Genomic DNA, 14515 nt, shown 5'->3' with positions numbered 1-14515 from the left:
ATTTCTTGCTGAGCGTCACGGTACAACTGTTAGGGTCTACTACCTTCGATTTACTGTACATAATCTAAAAGTAATTATTGGTGTGACTACCCTAGACCTTCTGTTAGGTGTTCCAAATAGGGTTATATGTTTTGGCCTGTGTGCCTTCAAGCATAGTGGTGTGGGTTTTTATTAAAGTGTTTATGACTGAGAACTTACCCCAAGACCTAACTTGGCCTATATGTGTATTTATAATACATCTTGATGTTGTATAATACTCCTGTTTGTCAGTGTTTCTATGGTATCCTTGGAGTACTAAAGGTTCAATATACTTTCCTGCAGCCCTCTTTCTTCTCTTTCAATTAATGACTGCAAGCTACAACGACAATTATTTGAATGTTTAATGCATGTCGTTGACCTGACAATGTGGGTTGGAAACAAGGGGTGACAGGATGACAGGTCTGGGTTCTGGGCGAGGAGGAGTGATACCACAACTTGGTTTTGGGGAGCAGGGAGGCAGAATACCAGGCAGTGGTTTGAGTTGTGTGGAGTAAGTACACCAGGTGTTGGTTTTGTGTTTGCCAGGTGGGAGGCAGGTTGCAGTTATTGGTTTTGTATTGAGGGGTGTAGAGAGTAGGATACAGGTATGAGTTTGTGATAGGGGTGGTGTCAGGAAAGAATTGATGTAGTAACACTGTGTGAGACTACACAACCCTTGTCCTCTTGGTATTAGGTAAGCCACCTATTGGTATAGGTCTGTACTGCACAAGTTGGTAGTGTGACTGAGCAGCCAGACGTATCTCAAGAGGGGTAAATGTGAGCTGTAGCATTGAAATCCACAAATACAAGTATCCAAATAACACTTATACTTAAGGTTTTCTAGTAAATAAATTAGGTATTTAACCGTCAGTTTTAAATAAGCATTCTTTAAAAACGTCTTGTACAACAATAAAAATAAACTTCGAAATACTTTCTCAGAATCAAGTCAAGCAAGTAGATACTCTTTAGAGATGCTTCATGCACACTTCCTACACCCTGAAGTGACTTCACTAACTAGGACAGTATTGGCATTTATATATCACTTTTGTACTTGGTAAATTCTGAGGTTGGCAGAAAGGAAAGGTTAAAGGAAGGGAAATGGGTTAAACAGGCTCTCAGTGCATGTCAGCACTTATACATCTCCCAATGAAGTCTAGATAAAAACCTTTCCCAGCAATATTAGTTCGAAACCAATGCATCAGCTATGAGGGACAGTAAGAATCAAAGTCAATGGATTAGAAGAGTCTGCAGGGAGCCAGGACAGCCAAAGCCAATTGGAGAAAAGTCTATGGAGCTGAGGCACTTCTTAGATAGCAAAATGTATTTCACAAAGTTAGAGAGTTTGTTGAATGAAATCGCTGCTGGGCCACAAGCTGTTACACTTGTGTAAGTTAGAGTTGAAATCAACTCTAGAAAAAGCAAGTCTCAACTGAGAAGAGCAAGCTACAAAGAGGTAAGTACCCCAAAGTCAGAACAGTACCTTAGGCTAGAAGAAGAGGATCCAGCTGGCCTCTGTCTTGTTGCAGTGATGCAGATCCTGTGTTCCTGGGCCCAAGTCGTGGGTACAAGAGGAGGACGTCTGGAGGACTCCTGCACAGCAATTCAAAGATTGGCAGCAGCTACCGCTTTTTTCCGATCAGCGGCATTTCGCGGTTTCAGTGTTTGGTCAAAAGCACCACCACGGATCTTGAACACCAGTTGGGCTTCCTTCACTTGTTGAGTTCAACACTCTGGGTAGGTGACTTGAGCTTGGATTGTCCTGGTTCGGGCGGGTACTCAGGATCTTCCTGGAGCTTTTGGTCGGCTTACAGACGTTGCACTCTACTATGGATTTCTCGATTCCTGGCACTCGGTTACAGCAGCAGCAAAGAAATACAGCCAGTTGGGGAAGGTCTTTCAGCAAAGTTCGTCTTGGGGTAAGTTGGTCCCACTTACCCAAGGGAAGAAGTCGTACCTTCCGGAGCTTCTCTTGTCGACTAGGAAAAGGAGTTTCAGCACAGCAGCAGGGCTTCACCGGGAATTTCAACGGTCCAGGGGTATGCAGCAAGCTTCTGGTCATGATTCCTTCATCTGATGTTTCTTCCAGTGGTCGACTCTGTCTTCAGTCCAAGAAGCCTTGCCTTTTAAGCAGGTTTCTCCCATTAATGCACAGCCTAGCTGTCACTGACACAGCAGGGTGGCTGTCCTGCAAGGCCAGCCAGCCAGCCAATCAGGATTGGGTGCATTCAGGTAACCGAGGAGATCAAGGACAGGGGAGTTTCGGAGTTTCGGGCACCTCCCTCACTTCCTGTCCTTCCAGACACACTGGAGCCAGAGGCAGGTTTCAGTACTGCTGCCCACCAAAGGCAAAACAAACAAAGGGCTCAAACCTGGTTTGGCGCGCAGAGTAAAACCCAAGAAAGACCTCACAATCAAGAAATGGCGAAAAACGAAGACTGGGGCCTTTTTGACAATATGGTCACCGCCCAGCGCTCCACATAAGATCATATGTGCTGGACCTACAAAGAGAAAAGGTCAGCAAATTCAATTTCACTTTACTACTCCTGGGCACTGTAGTTCACCCAAGAAAGGGTAATTAAACCTTATGAGAATTCTAAAGGTTTTATCTGTGACACTGCACTGATGGTGCTGTGTGTCACCATACAAAAAGTAGATGCCTATGGAGTTTGTCAGATTCCAAAAACAAAGGAAACAGATAATCCAAATCAGATCAAAATACATGAGAGAGTGAGAAAAAGGTCTCACTCTCTCCAGGGTTAACATTAAAAAGTCCTAAAGTCCAGCAAAAGAGCTGGGGGTCTCTAAGGTTGAAGGGAATCAGCACAGAAATGAGAATTCTGAGAAATGGGTAGGGTGGACACCAGGTGTTGATTTTGGGTTGAATTGATTTAATTATTTGCAGTGTGCTGATGACAGCAGATAACCAAGCAAACGAAAATGCACCTATGCACACATTAAAATAGCATAGAATCAAGGCATGGTTCAGAAAACAGAGCCTTCAGTTTATTCCTATAATTTGCTGAGATCTGCCTCAGCCTTGCAATTAGGCACGGTAGCAACCAGGGGATGTTCTACTGAAGAATGCAAGGTCCTCGGAGGAACATGTGGGAGTGCCTGGCTAGAGAGATAATCCAGAGCAAGGCCATTAAGACATCTGTCTAGGAGGCCACGGAGCTTGAACTCAATCCACTTATGAACACCTATGAACTGGTAACAAATGTCTATTAGAATGGTACTGTCATGGCTAAAGGCTCTTAGCCCAACCGCCTCCTTCCTGAGAGGCATCTTCTGTCTCTCATCAAATTCCTCCCTTGTCCTGCCACTCCTCCGTCTGCCACCCTTCATGCCCCGTCTCCACCACCAATGGGCGTACCACATCCCTGTAGCCCCCCCCCCCTCAGAAGACCATCAAATATGTCAAACAGCTTCACCTAGCTACCCTCTAATCTCTTGCTCTGCTGTTAAACACTCCTCTGATATCGGTCTCCTTGAAGACTTTGACCTTAATGTTCTCACTCTCACCGAGACGTGGTTCACCGCCAGCTCTGTCACTGCCTTTGACACACACCTCCCTGAGGGTGTCAAGATCCTCTCCAAGCCCAGGCCTAACTGGTCTGGAGGCAGAGTGGCCCTGATCTTCCCTGACTGGTTCCCTGCTACTATCATTCCCACTCAGACCTACTCTTCCTTCGAATGCCTCGCCTGCAGGCTTGGTGTCCCGCCAATCCTCACGTTGACTCTTGCCACCCTCTACAGGCCCCCGGTCTGGTCTTCCTCTCGGAGTGGTATGACCTCACCTCTTCTCTTCTCGCCTCCACCTCCAAACTTCTCCTCCTCAGAGACTTTAATATTCACTTTGAATCTCCCAATTTGGGCACTGGGCTCTTCCACAGCCTCCGACTTTCTTTCCCACACCATTTATCCCTCTGGTCCGACCCACTCAGCCAGACATACCTTGGATGCTCTCATCTCAGCAGGCATCCCCATCTCCAACCTTCTCACTGCACCTCTCTCCTGGTCTGACCATGATCTCCTGTCCTCTCACCTGGATCTCTTAGGTCCACTGCCAGCCCCCTTCTCCATCATTCAACCAATGAATTGTGTAACAGTTGCTGCTTTTGGCGCCACTTTCATTCCACCTCCTACTCCTGCCACGGACTCCCACACTGACTCTGCCCGTGCTAATCTTCACCTCTCTGTCACCAACACCCTAGACATTCTTGCCCCTGTCATGAGGATCCGCATGAAACCTGCCTCCAAGTGCAAAACCTGGTATGACGCCGACCTAGCCTCTCTGAAACGCAAGTGCAGAGTTGCTGAGCGGAAGTGGCGGACATCAGGCACATCCTCTGACAAGACTGTCCTGCCGCTTGCTCCAAAGGCAATACGGGTTCGCCATCCGCTCGAAGAAGAGGGCCCATATCCAAGCTCACATTTTAAGGGCCCACAACAACACGGGTGAACTGTTTAATATCTGCAAGGAACTCGCCAATCTTACTGTAGTCTCCACCTCTCCCCTGCCATCCCGACGCTCTGTACTTCACTGGCTTCCCACTTCCCTACCAAAACTCAGGACATCTTGTCCTCACTCTCCACTCCCCTTCCTCCTCCCTCGCCAGCTGCCAGGACCCTCTTGGCACCGCTCCCCCTTCCCTCCTACTCTCCTCTTTCTCGCCCATAGCACCGGTTGAGGTCTCTAGACAAGTCCTCTCTATGAAAGTCTCCTCCAAACAGGTGCTCCCACGTTCCTCCAGAACTATCAAGGACAACATTGCCTCCCTTGCGGCCAGCCTTGGACCATTTCTGTAATCACTCCTTTGACACTGGCTCTTTACCTCTACCCCTCCAGTACTCCCTTGTGCAGCCTCTCCTCAGAAAGCCCTCTGCTAACCCCTCCAGTCTGGCTAACTACCGCCCCATCTCCATTACCCCCTTCCTGGGAAAACTCCTGGAGAAACCAGTCATCTCCCAACTGGACCAACTCACTGCATCTGTTGGTTGCCTCCACGACCACCAGTCTGGCTCCAGAGCAGCCAGAGGCATGGAAACTGCTCTACTGAACACCTGTGAAGACTTCCTCTCATATCTCAATTCCAACTCTCCATCCGTTCTTATCCTTCTGGATTTTTCCTCTGCTTTCGATATGGTCAATCATGACACCCTGACAAATCGACTCCGTGACACCCTTGGCATCACGGGCTGGTTGACCTAATTCTTCTCCAACTGACCTTCACAGTTTCAATTGGTCCCTTTTCTCTCCATCACACTCTCCACCTGCGGCATACCTCAAGGCTCCATCCTTGTGCGGTGGCTCTTCAACCTTGCCCCTCTGATCTTCTCGCCTCACTTCCAGTGTTATGCAGACAACACGCAACTCTTCTTCAAGCTTCCCTCTACTGCCTCCTCTTCCTCCTCTCTCATCCCTGACTGCTATACATACTTGGTGTGCTACCAATGATCTATGCCTTAATGCCAGTAAGATCGTGATCATTCTCAATGGTACCCCAGCTCCCTCTTTCCATCCTTCCAACTGGCCGCCCTCTATGGGTCCCCTCCCTCAACCTCTTGTGAGGCAAAAAACCTTGGTGTCATCTTTGACTCCTCTCATCGCAGAGCTTGTCAATAAGTCTCCACACTCATTCCACCTCCTCAGAGGCATCCCTCCTTTCCTCACCTTCCCCCAGAAATGCAAGGGCAAGGGGTGTGTCTCCCTCTTCCCCCTCCCTCCCCAGATCAGATGATTCCCAAAGCAGAGAGTTGGGGTAGATCTCTCCTTCGCAGGAGCCTCACGCTGCAAAGGCCTCCCTCTCCCTCTGAGGCTTGAGCCGGATCTCTGGAAGATGCTCAAGACCCTCCTTTTCTCTTCTTCCTTCCCTGTCCCCCCTCCCCTGCTAACACCCCCCATCTGCCACAGTGACTGGCTGCCTGGTTCTTTCCGAGTTCTACAGGGGACCAGGCCCCTCCCACCCAGTCCACCCCCCTCCTTGCACTAAGCATGTCGACCCGACCACATGCAATCTCTGGCACTTGCCCTCATGGTATCATTTTAGCACTCCGATAGCCGGGTGGCCCTCTCTCCCCCCGCCCTTTCACTTGTACTCTCACTTCTTTCTCTCCCCCCCCCCACATTATTGTCTTGTGGAGCCTTGAAACGCCATATGTTGTATAAGCGCCTTACAAATATTCAATAAAACCCAAATAGAGTAAGATCTTCTCAGACCGTAGATAAGCCACGGAGCTGAATATGAAACAATTCCAGGTCAAAGCAGTTGCGAGGATGGAAAGCCTGCAGGGATCACATTGGACTGTTCCAACCTGGAAGTGATCAAAGTTCCCACCACAATCTGGAGTCTACTTAGGAGTAAGCGGCAGAAATAGTTTTATTCAACAAAGAGTGAAACATGGGGATTTCTAAAACGCACCTTTTTGTGCATTCAGGAACAAATTGACTTGCTAAAAGACCCCCAGGTTCCTTACTTTTTTGGCTAAAATAACGGGATGGCCTACTAGGAAACGATATGGTGGGAGAGCTCCACAGTTGTTCAACAGGTGATTTAGTCCAAACAGGATCATATCAGTTTTTCATGGATTTAGCTTCAGCCCCTTGCCATTCACCCATAAGATCCAGACCAACAGAGAACGCTGAAAGAAATCCTTCAAGGGGCCACCAACCCGCAGAGAGCTTCACCTACAAGCAATACTGATCCCCCAAGGAGACCAGCAACTTAAGACAATGAAGCAGATGAACCTTAAAAACATAACAGGGAAAGCTGCAGCACGCCAGTAGAGGTGAGGACTGGAAAGAGCCTGTTTGTGTTTAGCAAGAAATCAACTAAACCATTCCAAAGCCTGGCAGTTTACTCCAGCCAACAGAGAGCTGGAAAACTGGGTAAGTGTGCTTCATAATATCAAATGATGTGGAAAGAGCTAAAAGTATGAGAATAGGGGGCTTTTTCTATCCCATGGATTCTAGCATGGTCCAAATAATTGTACATTTTCCAGAGAACCACCTTTTGCAAAACTTTGGAGAACAAAGAAAGCCCTGCAACAGGGCAGCATCTGTTACAACAGCTGGATCTAAACCAGGCTTTTTAAGGAGAGGAGTCAGGACAGATCGTTTGTGTTCAGCCTGCACCAGGCAGAATAAAGGGGGAAATCAATACATTTGGCCCGGGCATGTTCTCTTTCAGGGAAGGCAGGGGAGGAATCAGTCACATTGGAAGTGAGGTGACGCGTGGGCAACAGAGGCCACATCACTTCTGAGGTAGCCTCAGAATAAAATGAAAGAAGGAGGTCCTGAGGATGCAACAGAGCAGGGCATTGTAGGAAGGTCTGAACAAGTGCCTTCTTGAGTTCTTTCGGAATAAGTGTGATCTACATGCCAAAGAACATGCGCAGGGCCTCACGATCTCTCGGTAGATATAATTAGGTCACCCTTAGTCTAGGTGGGAACTAAAAAATCCTGGATTACATGAAACAATGTTTTTGTGACACTGGCGGCGTATTTATTTTTTTTCATAGAAAATGCGTTTTAGCCATGAAGAAAGCCTTATGGGTCGAGGAGCCTCCTTCAATAGGAACAGAACCAAATGATCCCCTCATTTCCACCACTTGGCTTTGAGGAGTCAGTGAGTCTCTTACAGAGCCACGTGCTCCGAGATGAACCATGTGAAGCATTTGAACTGAGACGTGAATCTTAAATAGGGCCGCCTTGAACGTGGCTACAGCGCAAAATGTTTGCAATGCATTGAAAAGTGCAGTGCAGGACGTGGTTGGGTTGTGCGGGTATTAAGATCAAAGGAGACATTTGAGCACTGGATAACACTTCTCCTTTAGTCTGCAGGACTTCCTGGTAGACTCAATATCTACAGAAACATGCACCGCCATGCGAGAAGAGAAGCGATATCCACACAATGAAGACCAGCCTGTCTAGGGTGCACCAGGTATAACTAGTGCCCTCTGTAATGAAATGAGAAGGGGCCAGTGGTCCACAGAGAGTGATCATGAGCTGAAGTAGTGCCAGGAAACATGAGACTGTCAGCCTTAGATGGAGTGTCACCCCAAGTAAAATCCCCAAGAATCAAATGATGGAGAACACCAGGACCCTAAGAAGAAATAAGGTGTGAGAAACTAGTTAAAATAGAGACCTCTGTGCTAGTGGGGGGTGAAGAGGCAGGACACCAGGTACGGGCTATAGAACTCCAAAATCTCACAGGACCAGCATTAGACTGTCATCAAGCCCAGTTTTATCTTAAAATGTTGGGAAAGACAAAATTACCAGCTCCCAACAATCAAAGGGAAAAACAGGACTGGATGAGCTTTTTGCACATGACAAAGGGGAGCATGGAGGTTGTGGGTTGTGGTGTGTGGAAGGAGTTCGCCAAGTCTGGGATTTGTGTTGTGGTCTGTGGAGGCAGTTTGCCAGGTCTGGGTTTTGTGTTGTGGTCTGTGGAGACAGTTCGCCATGTCTGGGTTTTGTGTTTTGTTCTGCTAAGACAGTTTGCCAGAGATGGCTTTTGGTTACATGTCTTTGCATCAAATTCTTTCCATCGAACATAAAATGAATCGAAACGTATCCAACGAAAAATGTTCCATTGAATTGCCTTTCATCGAATAGGGTTTCGTTATATAAACACTTTACATTTTTTGCATAGAAATTTGATGAAACATGCATAACGTTATAACGTTAAAGGGAACTGTCAAGTGCTGAAATCTATAATTTTAACACTGGACAGCTCCCTGTAAACTGTGTTTTGTGTTGTGCTGTGTGGAGGCAGTTCGCTAGGGATAGGTTTTGTGATATGGGGCTGGAGAGGAGGGACACCGGGTCTGGGTTTTGCGTGCTGTGTGGAGGCAGTTCGCTAGGGATGGGTCTTGTGTTGCGGTCAGTTGGTGGTGGGGTGGGGAGTGAGCAGGACACCATGTGACATGGGTCTTTTGCTGGCTCAACTCTGGTTTGGCTCTACCCATTCTTTCTCTAGCTCCCACACCTGCAATGGAGATGCACAGATGGTATATATTTAGTGACATTCCCAGAGCAGATGTAGTTGGCTAGAGGCGAATGATCCCACAGGCAAACGACCCCACATGGGTCCAGTTGGCAGCAGTGACTGCTGTCCACAAGAAAATAATACAGGAGACAACTCACCTCATGTGAACGCTGTTCAGGCACGTGTCTCCAGAGACACAACTCACCTGAACCCTGCTCAGGCATGCCTCCTCAGTGACACAACTCACCTCATGTGAACCCTGCTCAGGCACGTCTCCCCAGTGATAAAACTCACCTCATCTGAACCCTGATCAGGCACTTCTCCCCAGTGACACAGCTCACCTCATGTGAACCCTGCTCAGGCACGTCTCCCCAGTGACACAACTCCCCTCATGTGAACCCTGCTCAGGCACGTCTACGCAGTGACACAGCTCACCTCATGTGAACCCTGCTCAGGCACGTCTCCCCAGTGACACAGCACACCTCATGTGAACCCTGCTCAGGCACGTCTCCCCAGTGACACAACTCACCTCATCTGAACCCTGCTCAGGCACGTCTCCCCAGTGACACAACTCACCTCATGTGTACCCTGCTCAGGCACGTCTCCCACGTGACACAACTCACCTCATGTGAACCCTGCTCAGGCACGTCTCCCCAGTGACACAACTCACCTCATGTGTACCCTGCTCAGGCACGTCTCCCACGTGACACAACTCACCTCATGTGAACCCTGCTCAGGCACGTCTCCCCAGTGACACAACTCGCCTCATGTGAACCCTGCTCAGGCACGTCTCCCCAGTGACACAACTCACCTCATGTGAACCCTGCTCACGTACGTCTCCCCAGTGACACAACTCACCTCATGTGAACCCTGCTCAGGCACGCCTCCCCAGTGACACAACTCACCTCATGTGAACCCTGCTCAGGCACGTCTCTCCAGTAACGCAACTCACCTCATGTGAACCCTGCTCAGGCACGTCTCCCCAGTGACACGACTCACCTCATGTGAACCCTGCTCAGGCACGTCTCCCCAGAGAAACAACTCACCTCATGTGAACCCTACTCAGGCAACTCACCTCAGGTGAACCCTGCTCAGTCACGTCTCCCCAGTGACACAACTCACCTCATGTGAACCCTGCTCAGGCAAGTCTCCCCAGTGACACAACTCACCTCATGTGAACCCTGCTCAGGCACGTGTCCCCAGTGACACAACTCACCTCATGTGAACCCTGCTCAGGCACGTCTCCCCAGTGACACGACTGACCTCATGTGAACCCTGCTCAGGCACGCCTCCCCAGTGACCCAACTCACCTCATCTGAACCCTGCTCAGGCACGTCGCCCCAGTGACACGACTCACCTCATGTGAACCCTGCTCAGGCACGCCTCCCCAGTGACCCAACTCACCTCATCTGAACCCTGCTCAGGCACGTCTCCCCGGTGACACAACTCACCTCATGTGACCCCTGCTCAGGCACGTCTCCCCAGTGACACAACTCACCTCATGTGAACCCTCCTCGGGCATGTGTCCCCAGTGACACAACTCACTTCATGTGAACCCTGCTCCGGGAACTCACTTCATGTGAACCCTGCTCAGGGAACTCACTTCATGTGAACCCTGCTCAGGGAACTCACTTCATGTGAACCCTGCTCAGGCACGTCTCCCCAGTGACACAACTCACCTCATGTGAACCCTTCTCAGGCACGTCGCCCCAGTGACACGGCTCACCTCATGTGAACCCTGCTCAGGCACGCCGCCCCAGTGACCCAACTCACCTCATCTGAACCCTGCTCAGGCACGTCTCCCCGGTGACACAACTCACCTCATGTGACCCCTGCTCAGGCACGTCTCCCCAGTGACACAACTCACCTCATGTGAACCCTCCTCGGGCATGTGTCCCCAGTGACACAACTCACTTCATGTGAACCCTGCTCCGGGAACTCACTTCATGTGAACCCTGCTCCGGGAACTCACTTCATGTGAACCCTGCTCCGGGAACTCACTTCATGTGAACCCTGCTCAGGCACGTCTCCCCAGTGACACAACTCACCTCATCTAAACCCTGCTCAGGCACACCTCCCCAGTGACACAACTCACCTCATGTGAACCCTGCTCAGGCACGTCTCCCCAGTGACACAACTCACCTCATGTGTACCCTGCTGAGGCATGTCTCCGCAGTGACACAACTCACCTCATGTGTACCCTGCTGAGGCATGTCTCCCCAGTGACACAACACACCTCATGTGAACCTTGCTCAGGCAACTCACCTCATGGGAACCCTGCTCCGGGAACTCACTTCATGTGAACCCTGCTCCGGGAACTCACTTCATGTGAACCCCGCTCCGGGAACTCACTTCATGTGAACCCCGCTCCGGGAACTCACTTCATGTGAACCCCGCTCCGGGAACTCACTTCATGTGAACCCTGCTCAGGGAAGTCTCACCTCATGTGAACACTGCTCAGGGAAGTCTCACCTCATGTGAACCCTGCTCAGGGAAGTCTCACCTCACGTAAACCCTGCTCAGGGAACTCACCTCACGTAAACCCTGCTCAGGGAACTCACCTCATCTGAACCCTGCTCAGGCACGTCTCCCCAGTGACACAACTCACCTCATGTGTACCCTGCTCAGGCACGTCTCCCACGTGACACAACTCACCTCATGTGAACCCTGCTCAGGCACGTCTCCCCAGTGACACAACTCACCTCATGTGAACCCTGCCCAGCCACGTCTCCCCAGTGACACAACTCACCACATGTGAACCCTGCTCAGGCACGTCTCCCCAGTGACACGACTCACCTCATCTGAACCCTGCTCAGGCACGTCTCCCCAGTGACACGACTCACCTCAGGTGAACCCTGCTCAGCCACGTCTCCCCAGTGACACGACTCACCTCATGTGAACTCTGCTCAGGCACGTCTCCCCAGTGACACAACTCACCTCATGTGAACCCTGCTCAGGCACGTCTCCCCAGTGACGCAACTCACCTCATGTGAACCTTGCAGGCACGTCTCCCCAGTGACACGACTCACCTCATGTGACCCTGCCCAGCCACGTCTCCCCAGTGACACAACTCACCTCATCTGAACCCTGCTCAGGCACGCCTCCCCAGTGACACAACTCACCTCATGTGAACCCTGCCCAGCCACGTCTCCCCAGTGACACAACTCACCTCATGTGAACCCTGCCCAGCCACGTCTCCCCAGTGACACAACTCTCCTCATGCAAACCCTGCTCAGGCACGTCTCCCCCAGTGACACGACTCACCTCATGTGAACCCTGCTGAGGCAAGTCTCCCCAGTGAGGCAACTCACCTCATGTGAACCCTGCTCAGACAGGTCTCCACAGTGACACAACTCACCTCATCTGAACCCTGCTCAGGCACGTCTCCCCAGTGACACAACTCGCCACATGTGATCCTGCTCAGGCACGTCTCCCCCAGTGACACAACTCACCTCATGTGAACCCTGCTCAGGCACGTCTCCCCCAGTGACACAACTCACCTCATGTGAACCCTGCTCAGGCACGTCTCCCCCAGAGACACAACTCTCCTCATGCGAGCCCTGCTGAGGCACGTCTCCCCAGTGACACGACTGACCTCATGTGAACCCTGCTCAGGCACGTCTCCCCAGTGACACGACTGACCTCATGTGAACCCTGCTCAGGCATGTCTCCTTAGTGACACAACTCTCCTCATGCGAGCCCTGCTGAGGCACGTCTCCCCAGTGACACGACTGACCTCATGTGAACCCTGCTCAGGCACGTCTCCCCCAGTGACACGACTGACCTCATGTGAACCCTGCTCAGGCACGTCTCCCCAGTGACACGACTGACCTCATGTGAACCTTACTCAGGGAAGTCTCATCAGTGACAGAACTAGCCAACATTGAAGCGGCTATGGCGGCACTTGGAGCACCTGCATCCCTGCAAAGGGTGTTTTTAAAATTGTCTGTGATTTCATAATTAAGGTTTACTTTTATTTGTTCCTGCCAGGGTAGCGCTGATCAAAGGCTTCGATGTCTCAGCTGGACTTTACAGGCTGCAGGCATGTTTCCCTCATTCTCTTTGTTGCTTTCATGCAACCCATCGACACACTTCTTGGTACGTCTTATTGCAGGCATTGGCAGGCAAGTGTGTGGGAACAGCCCATTTCTGTTAAGACACAGCTCACTGGGATAGGCTGCTTGGCATTTAAAAGCCCCATAATCTGCATCTATGCTAAAGTAAATACCAGACTAACAATGCGGCTGTGGCATGTCTGCTTGGTTGACATGAAAACTATGTTTTCACCCATTATGAGGCATTGCACATTTTATTTACGTCCTGCATAAGAAGATGCATGCCAGTGTGAAATGACAGAACTGCATTCTGGGACTCGTAGTCATGTAGTTATAATCAATTTGAAGAGGCTGGAAGGCCGCGTCTGAATAGAATAGTGAGTGGGTGCCTGATGTTTGGAGGCCCCCTTCCCTGCAGCTGAGAAGAGCTGCCAACACATGTGAGCAAAAATGTCTCTATCTGGATTTCTGCAATGATTCCAGATGCAAAGCGGCCGCGCAGAACTAGTGAATGCGTGTGTTGAGGGCACAGTATCATGTTCTTGTGCACACATTCAATATAGATGACCTTTCGACGTGTGGGCGGGGCCTCGTGCGGGCGGGGCCTCGCATCGCTATGGGCGGGGCATACAGCTCGGGGTTTTTGACCTTCACATGTAGGCAGGTATGAACTCACCTCATGTGCACCCTGCTCGGGCATCTCTCCCCAGTGATCTTCGGTGGATGTTTCCTACTGATCTTCAGTGGCTTTGTCCCTTCTTCCTGAAGCTCAATGAATCTAAGGCGCATGCTCAAAGAATGCAGTCATCTTCGCGTTGCGCATGTGCCTTGGAGGGACGGCACTACTGCGCATGCGTATTCATACCCTCGTTTGTTGGCGCGTGCGCAGAAGGCTGGAAATGGATTTGGAGTCGGGGATCCACCATTTTGGAGGGTTACGGATGCCTAAAGCGGAGGAAAACTGCGTCACGTGTCTTCCCTCAGCCAATCAGAGGCAGCGCTGCAAGCAACACACTCTTCAGTCCCAGGAAACGTGCTTCTGCTTCTTCTTGCTGTTTGATTTTTATCCATCAGCGGTGATTTTTGGACACCGAGGCTTCAGCCTCTGTTATGTAGTAGATTCTTACATTTAAGTAGTACGCAACTGTGTACTGTATAGAATACATATGTAATATGGTTCTGGGAACTAGACATTCCAGAACCATTCCTGTATTGGATTTTTCCCGGTGGCGTTAGGCTCCGGAGGTTCGGAGGTTCCATAGCTCCCAACCTTTTTTGTCACCAAGACGGGTGAAAACACAGGATTTTCTTTTTGGCGGGTGAGGGGCCCATAGAAGTGAATGGGCGTATGAGGGACTTGGCTGGTGATTTGTCTGCTTTCAAGGCGGGTGACACCCGCCAAAAGCGGGTGAGTTGAGAGCTGTGAGGTTCGTTATAATAAACTCCACATTA

At 50.3% G+C, this 14515-nt stretch overlaps 1 protein-coding gene across 3 annotated transcripts in view; it reads right to left on the bottom strand.

Annotated features, from left to right (window-relative positions):
* The window catches only part of LOC138489495 (zinc finger protein 154-like), a 355077-nt gene extending 341200 nt beyond the window's left edge, over window positions 1-13877 (bottom strand). For all 3 annotated transcript variants that reach the window (XM_069617237.1, XM_069617238.1, XM_069617239.1), the window contains exon 1: window positions 13740-13877. In XM_069617237.1, the coding sequence (XP_069473338.1) occupies window positions 13740-13763 (24 nt within the window). In that variant the 5' untranslated portion in view covers window positions 13764-13877. The remainder of the gene's footprint in view (window positions 1-13739) is intronic.
* Between the last annotated feature and the right edge of the window lie 638 nt (window positions 13878-14515).

Source organism: Ambystoma mexicanum, chromosome 9, assembly GCF_040938575.1.
Source record: "Ambystoma mexicanum isolate Mex_15411 chromosome 9, UKY_AmexF1_1, whole genome shotgun sequence".
In the NCBI taxonomy this organism is placed as follows: Eukaryota; Metazoa; Chordata; class Amphibia; order Caudata; family Ambystomatidae; genus Ambystoma; species Ambystoma mexicanum.
The sequence above is the reverse complement of the archived record's forward strand: the minus strand, read 5'-3'. Positions and strand labels throughout refer to the sequence as shown.